At 37.0% G+C, this 8,781-nt stretch overlaps 1 protein-coding gene across 1 annotated transcript; it reads right to left on the reverse strand.

Annotated features, from left to right (window-relative positions):
• Window positions 1-4,216: 4,216 nt before the first annotated feature.
• Window positions 4,217-8,204, reverse strand: LOC119640622. Its single transcript, XM_038038790.1, has 2 exons — window positions 6,092-8,204; window positions 4,217-6,033 (listed from the first exon to the last, which is right to left on the reverse strand). Exons 1-2 carry the CDS (start codon window positions 8,118-8,120, stop codon window positions 4,433-4,435), a joined length of 3,630 nt encoding a protein of 1,209 aa, XP_037894718.1. The 5' UTR covers window positions 8,121-8,204; the 3' UTR covers window positions 4,217-4,432.
• Between the last annotated feature and the right edge of the window lie 577 nt (window positions 8,205-8,781).

Genomic DNA, 8,781 nt, shown 5'->3' on the forward strand with positions numbered 1-8,781 from the left:
AATCCCATACCATATTATCGTTCCCACAGAAACTGAATCTCTTGTATGATAATAACGTCTAATCTTCAATACTTCTTGATGAAAATCCACTCATAACAATGATTTGACATAAAAATTAGCTGTACCGAAATTGAACCAGTTAGGTCGCTTTTTCCGATCCCAGGTTTTAAAATGTGTAACGAGTCTTTTTGGGCGGGGTGCACTCAGCCTGCCCAGGACTCTTTCCAAGAAAATTTATATTAAGAAAATAACTTGGACCTTCGGCTTTTGTTTTTATATTCTTATTTATTTCTGAGGAGATAACAGTAGATGAGCGATTTTAAGGGGAGTGGGAGAAAAAAAACTAGCGTGGTGACCCGACTCTTGGTTTGGTTCGTCCCGAAAGATTATTATTATTTTTTTTACGCTTTAACCGTGCCGCGAGATCCTGTAAAAGAGAAGGAATACGCCGCGGGTATTGTAGTAGCCAACCTCGGTCCACTTGTCCGTCCCTAATCGTTTCACGTCGCAAGAGATTCTGTTATTCAGGGATGATGGCTAAGCCAAACCGACCACCCCCTATCCGTAGAGTTAGCTGTCCTATGAGTTATTCAGGGATAACGGCTAAGCCAAACCGACCACCCCCTATCCGTAGAGTTAGCTGTCCTATGAGTTATTCAGGGATAACGGCTAAGCCAAAACGACCATCCCTTATCCGTAAAAGTTAGCTGTCCTATGAGTCTTTCAGGGATGAAGGCTAAGCCAAATCGACCGTCCCCTATCCGGAGAGTTAGCTGGCCTATGAGTTGTTCAAGGATGACGGCTAAGCCAAACTGACCACCCCCTATCCGTAGAGTCCAAAAAAAAAACCTATCACTAAAAGTCAACTAGTTATGCAGTCCGTGATCACTTACCTTTGGCTGCTACCACACAACTGAAAGGATGAGCTTGGCGCGACACGCTCTTTTATGGTCACAATCACCATCGCTATCCCGTTACAAAATTACTTTGACTTTCCCATGTGTTACAATGCTATTCTTACATATTTTATTCTTACGTGTGCTAACTTAGGTCTGATCGAGCTTGTTTACTTGCATCTATTAATACTGCCTTAAGTATCGACTCGTATGATCTTATCGCTAGTGTTTGCTTAGGTACTAAATCGTATAATTTTACAGACCGTTAATCCTGTCGTCATATGATATGTACAATGCAAAATTTTACAAACCCTCTTTTTTTCCTTTATTGCCGTGTTTGCTTGTATGCATATTTTTACATCTGTCTTATTGTTATCGTACGATTTTATAAAAGGCTAAGCCAGGTATGATTTGGGCGACCGTTAGGTATGTGAATGCTAGTCTCTGTATGACTTTTACAATCTGTTGGGCACGATTTTGCAAAACCACAGGACCGTTAGGTCAATGCCTTTGCAAAATGTGACCAATTCAATGCTAAAGGCCGCTTGTTGATAATTAAAAGCAAACTATTCGCATGTTGCTCAGCGGATCACCACATGTCTCCTTAGGCAAATATTAATGCATATTGTTTATATATGTTCTACTATATATACATTTTTTACATTTTATACATTTGCATACATTTTATGGCTGGGCACATTTTCTGAAGGTGTAGCATATAATGAGTGGTCTATACAATTCCCTTTTTTTTCCTTTTATACATATTGAATTGTCAATGGTTTATGCGGGAGAAGGATGAGCCCACGATAATTAGTAAGAAAAAAAGACATGTAAGAGACAAACCAGACTGCTTGGGGTCTACGAGTAGACATTTGTTCGGACGGACTTGTTATCAGTAAGAAAGCAAAACGCTGCCTTACAAGTGCCATTAATAACTTGCGGTCAATTTCAAGGCCGTTTGCTTGTAGCTATTTCAACCGAAACATCGCATAAAATGACACTGAAAATAAAAAGCTAAGAAGCGCACAAATAATCCTTGATCGATTAAGAGCCGAAGGTTAAAAAAAAATCGGTGCGATCTATCCATATGCGAGGCCACAATTTGCAAAACATTCAGCAAACATTGAAAAAGCACACAAAATTTCGAGACATTTTTTAAAAACTTCTACACAAGATGTTCGTCGAAACCGCCTGCAAATCAATCCAAAACGGTCACATCAGGTTACCAACAGGCTCGCAACTAGCGAAAATTTGAATGGCAATATATTTCCAATATTATTTGTGGTTCAATGAAGAACGTACTAACATGCATTGGAATAAATTGGAAGCAAACGTACTAAAAAACGAGATGTTTACCATGTACTGGGATGCGACGTTTGCAAAATACAATAACCTCGTGTCTACAGCTATTTTTTAAATTCAGGTTACACGCGTCGATTTGTAAACATTCACAGCTTGTTCTTGTTCATTTTCTTAGTGTAGGATGCTTGTACTTGCTCAATTACTTGGTGTAGGACGCTTGTCCTTGTTCAATTACTTGGTGTAGGATGCTTGTTCTTGTTCATTTACTTGGTGTAGGATGCTTGTTCTTGTTCAATTACTGGAATGGTCTTAACTAATAAATCAGTTACTCATAATTTTTTTACATAGTAAAACATCCGTGCAAGACAAGATGAATGCATATTTTTGATACATTTATATAAAAAAGATTATATATTACATTTCAACCAAACCATTTGTATGAATATATATGGAAAGAGAATATTCTTTTTTTTTTGAAAATAGGATAAAATCGAATGCCACGCCTATAAAAATTGTATAAAACTGTTCAGGAGACGTACAAGGGGAGATGAATGCATATTTTTGATACATTTATATAAAAAAGATTATATAAAAAAGAGGCACAATGTGAACACAAAGAAACATTGTGAGTATTAATATCACCACTTATTAATGCAGATATGTCAGATCTCAAAGACAATAATCTATTAATTGCAGAATCCGAAACATTACAATTAGGTGGAATATAAAATGTAATGATTAGAAGTTCGCCTAAGGAAGTGTGAATGATGCAGTTGCAAGCTTCGATAGGTACACAATTTGCAAAATTAGATGTGTAAGAGAATAAAAGTCTATTAGATATAAGAATCGCCACACCACCATGAAAGGAAGGTATTGTTCAACTTGTTACGGATGCTAGTGCAATTAAGTTGAGCTATTTGCATTATTGATTGGGAGAGAATAAGAGCACGGAAACAAAGGGATCGTTCCTTCAGAATACTCATATGAAGGTGGCGAGATAAGCGATAATGGTGGAATTTGATTTAGAGGACGGTTTGAATTTATGTAATTTTTGGATACGATCAGAGAAGAAATATTGTCAACAGCTGTAGAACTTCGAATTTCACAACTTTAGAGAGTAAGTAAATGAGCAAACTTTGAATACACCAGACATAATAGCGGTTCGCGAAAACAAGAAAATTTTATCGATATTAAGAAGTAAATAACCATTACAGACCGGTACAATATATTTATGAGCATCAAGAAGAAGATCGGTACAATATATTTATGAGCATCAAGAAGAAGATCGGTACAATGTATTTATGAGCATCAAGAAGAATACCGATATATCGGCGTTGTGCCAAAATCTCTGGAAGGGTTAGAATAGCTGAGACTAAATTCTACAATCCATTAAAAAAAAAGCTTGGCAAAATAGCAACGCGCTTCATGAACAATTTATAAATAGAGCACCGAAGCTCGCCTTTATACGTATGCTTTGAACTATATAATTCTAGGTACACATCTTTCATTTCGAAAAAAATATGCCATAAATATAGGAAGAGGTAAAAACAATATAGGGGCCCACGACCTGCCATTTCCCTAGACCACATCGCTTGATACTTATAACAAGTGGTCGAAAAAATGGTCTGATGTGGACCATTTTCAATAGAACTAGCCTTTGGTTCACAATGGAACAGTAAACCAAATTTTATCAACACATTTTAAAAATAAGAGGTAAAGATTGTGCATAAGAGAATTAGATGAGCAGACCGACAGGCATACGAGTCTGTCTCAGCTCTTCCTTTTCCATACATCCGCGCAAATGTAACATATCCTTGTACCACAAGTAATGCAGAGTGTAATAATAATGACAAATAAAACATTGGTCTAAAAACGGACAAAGTCATACTTCAACTAGCCGCGTATTTCGAACAATGTCGCTAAAGCTTGTGTCCCTCACTTTTCACGAACGAAAACATTAATATGACATTATTCTGTCGTGGTATCTAGCTATCGCTCAAATTGTTTACAAAGTAAAACATTGTTTCATTTCTTCAAATTTTCTCTCTTATGAATAACTTTCCATCTTTCTTCCTCTTAATGTAAAAAATTGTTATTTAGGTCAAAACTAAATAAAATTTAAATTAATAAAAAGAACACATACATTCTTACTAAAAAACAACAAAATAAGAAGCATATATACACAGAAACGATATTTTGCGTAATCCTTTCAAAAATAAATTAATATATATGTATCAGCACTTTTCTTGTTTGAATTCATGTAGCTGGAAAGGATCTGAAAACAAGACAGCACCAAAATTTTTATTTGTGAGGAAATCAAACTCACTCGCTCTACTACCGCTGTTACATAAGACTTTTATTATATCCGATGCCGGCAATTCTATGATCGTTGCTATGGTTTCTTTTTGCATTTTTGTGGCTATAGACTGTCGTAGGAGTTTTTCCAAAAATACGCGTAGACATTGACCTAAAATAGTTTGCACGGCTGGAAACCAGACATTGCTTTCCACCTCTTCGTTAGGTATATTTAGATGTAACTCTTTGCTTATGTAGGAAACCAATTCACATTCGTTTTCAAGTTCCTTTGGAAAAGTTAAAACTAGATCTGAATTTGCAGTTCGCTTAGCGCGGTTGTCATATATTTTATTGCTGTCTTTTCTGGGCCTAGCCTTTTCTAACCCGTCGACATCGATGATTTCTAGATTATCTGGCATATCATATGTTCCTAATTGCTGGGATATTCTATCCATCCATTTATCAATTTTCAAATGATCACTTAAGGTAACAAAGGGTAAATTGTCAGTTTCGCGTTTTAGTTCGCTTTGTACGAACGCAGAGAATTGGTATGACCCTTCCCGTTTCGACCCTACTGTTGAAGGCAAACTCTTAATGATTGGCGTGTACGCATATTGGCGTGCGAACTTAGCAATTTCTCGGGTAGACCAAAAAGTTTCTTTGGATTCTTTTTCTAACTTTTGTAGATTTTTATGCTGCTGTATTAAGTGTGCTATAGTTTTGGCACGTAACCATTCGCAGCTTCTTTGCTTGAAAGCAGTCAGCAGCTGAAACTCTCGCGCTGTCTGACTGACAAACGGATAAGCCATAGCTTCTAGAGGGCATTTATTTGCGATCAATTGCAAACGTCGCAAAATATATTCTACAGCTTCACGGGTACTTGTAAAATTCTGTTGCAGGAATTTATTTTCAAACTTCTGTCGTTGGAGTTCTTTGAATTGTTGAGCTATTGTAGAATTGGCACGATTTTGACGTAAACCATGATGAACCTGAGGTAGTATGACCTTTGTTTCTTTGCTTATATTGGGTGAAGGTGGCACATAACTGTGATCATAAGCAACTGCCGCTTGTAAGGTGGGCGCAGTTCTCTGCATTTGTTCTTGTTTCTGCTTAAGCCAACAAGTCTGCGGTTTGAGCAAAGATATTTGCTTTTTTTGCTGCTGTTTTAATTTCATTTGCAAGGGATCGATAATGCAAAGTTTACCTTCTTTATGGAAAACCACATTTTTGCTATACGTTCCATTGACATTTTTTTCGGCAGCCGTTGCTCTTGATGCAATGTTTGCGTTGATTACACTCGGATTGGAATTGGTGTTTAGAACATTTAGAAAGGTTAAGCTTGTATTTGATGGAACGGTTGTTGTAAGCGTTGTTCGTGTAGAATTGACCATTGACGTACTAAACGTAAAAATTTGCGGTTTGCTTTGCAACTCGTCGAGTTTGATCTTTACAATATTGGGTTTCGTCGTCGACGTAGACGAAGTTAATCCATTGGCTGGCTTTAGTGGATTAGCGTTGGCGGATTCTGTACTGTCAGTAACTGTAAAAAAATATATGCAAATAGTGTGTTGTGCAAACATTTACGCATTTATACGTACCTGTATTATTCGTTTTAGTTGAAACAGCACGGGCAGCTTTAACATAATTTATCCTCATTGGGTTGACAGCAGTTGAACTTGTAGCGACTAGCATTTGTATGTATTTGACTTTCCCCGAAGAATCAATTAGCTGCACCAACTTTTTTTGGAATATTTGTTTTGAACCGGTGCCATTTGAAGTAGTTAAAAGTGTTGGCTTTGTCGTGCCGCCGTTCATATCGCTCTTGTTGCTAATGATTGGTAAAGTAGCACATTGCACGACCGAAGCCACTGAAGCAGCCGGCGTTAAAATTCTAACCTTCTTGTTCGAAACAATTGGCGATTTAATTTTTGCTGTTATCGTTGTCGGTATGGATGTGTTCGAATATGTTCTAGTTACTTGCTGTGATATATTTAAATTAGTTGACGTGGGTTCACTTGCAGAGGATGGCATTGTTACTTCTGTGGCTTCATTATTATTGACACAAGTTGTAGAAATTGTTGACTGACTGAACGATTTCGTAACACATGACGATTTCTGTGGGCTTCGTAGCGTTGATATCGAATCAATGCCTAAGCATTTCGAAACTCTTTCAGCTCCGTCCTGCTCGGAGTGTTCCAAAGAGCTCTCCAACTGTTTACTAGAGTTTGTGACTTCAGAGGTTTTGCAGCTGAGAGGTTTCAGTTTGCAATTTAAAGGTTCGGTCACTACCACGGTTGGTTGTATCTTTTCGATATCCGCACAAATGCCACTAGGAGTGGCTTCGATTTTATTGAGAAAATCCAGCAAATTATCATCAACAAAATCTTCACTTTTATGTATTACATGCTGCTTCGATTCTAACTGCATTTTCGCATATGGGTCTTTTTTCACAGCTTTACTTTGCGGTATATTCCTCAGCCATACTTCCATCACTGTTTCCGCTCCCAAGGTTTGCAAGCCCGACAAGGTTTTGTCCAACACAATATTATGTATCAACTGTACTGGCTTTTGGTAATATTGAGTGTGGAAAAACAATTGTACTCTGATTGGAAATTCGCCCCAACCGCGGCGGGCCACTTGAAATGGTGACAGATGAACGTCGACTACATCGTTGGGCCGATAGGAGTGATGTAAGAAGAAACGTACCTTTTTAACGTAATGTTCTAAAGGAGTACTCGCTTCTTTCGCTTGAACGTAAACCAACCATTTATGTGTAAGAACATGGCTTGTCACTTTTGTACCTTGTTCCATTTCGTCTCCTATATACTTTGAGACGTTGCCCACTACAATTAAGTATTTGATTTTATTATTTAAACGCGCGGCATTCAAAGCCCTTGCCCTATCGACATCCGTCGAAGTTTCCTTTTTGCTCATAGAAGACGAGGATGACGTTGTGTCGCTAGTACTGGTTACTCGCTTTAAATTTTCTTGCGCATTGGATAATAATTGTTTTACATCCGTGTAATTATTCATCTTGTCTTCCTGCGTGTGATCAATTACTATACCTTGCTCACGTATTATTTGCTGTAATTTACGCTCCTCTCGTTTTTGACCTTGGTTTCTTACCCTTATGCTTTCTTTTGCGTTTTGCGCCGCCACGCGCCGGGGGAATGAACGCCACAATTCGCAAAATTCTTTTGGCTTCTTTCCTATTAATCTCTTTATGGAAGGATGCAAATGCATTTGTTGGAAAAGCGTACTTTTATCCTTCATAGTCGCCGCATCAATTGCTGTGACTGATAAATCCTGCTTGCGATAATATTCTGCCACAATGTTGTAACGTAAGCGTTCTAATAGCTGCCTGGCTTTGCTTAAACGTTCGTCAATTTCTTGCAGTTGTTGTTGTTTAAAATGAATTTCACTTTGGAATTCTCTCTCAATTATCCCACATACTCGCTGCAGGCGTTGGTCGTGTCTAATTACATCTTTTGCTTCCTCGCGTCTTCTTTTACTGGCTACCTCTTCATTTTTGAATGCTGATTCCTCAATATTTTCATCGTCTTTCCCGGTAGCATAATCAGTTTTATGTTTACGTTTCTGCGGCGAAGCTTTGTTGTACGATTCCATTCCCTCGTTTGTATAAGCATTAATGCTTTTATTTAAAGTTTAAATCTTTTTAATATTTTAATTTCATAAATTTATCCGTTAAATTAACGCGTCTAATAATTTGTTTTATTGTGCTTTAACCGAAAAACAATAAATATAACCTGGCATATGTTTTCTTGTTCTTTTTCTGTTATTCAGCAAATCAACGTCCGAATTGTACAGGTTTTATAGTTATCGAGAATAATATTTATATCTTCGCGCTGGTAATACCGCCTAAAAAATAGTAGAAGAGAAATGCTACGAAATTAAAAATTTAAGAAAATTTTGTAAAAACATCTTTATTTATCATGTTTTTATTTATTTATGGTTTTGATGAAAACAACGAAGAAATTTTTAAATACGAATGCGTTTTAAAAACTGTGGATGAAGTATTAGAATACTTCCTTCAGCATGGCATAGAAAAGAAGGTCGGTATATATTCGGAACAATTGATAATTCATTTTGTTGCGATTGCCTTCAGGTTGATGTTGAAAAATATGCGAAAATCGAACGCCAGATCTCTAAAAATTGAATGAAACTATTCAGGAGACGTACAAGGGGAGATAAATGCCCTTTTTTTATACATTTATATATACAAGATTATATATTATATTTCAAGCACTTCAAGCACTTGTACGAATAT

Source organism: Glossina fuscipes, unplaced genomic scaffold, assembly GCF_014805625.2.
Source record: "Glossina fuscipes isolate IAEA_lab_2018 unplaced genomic scaffold, Yale_Gfus_2 121, whole genome shotgun sequence".
In the NCBI taxonomy this organism is placed as follows: domain Eukaryota; kingdom Metazoa; phylum Arthropoda; class Insecta; order Diptera; family Glossinidae; genus Glossina; species Glossina fuscipes.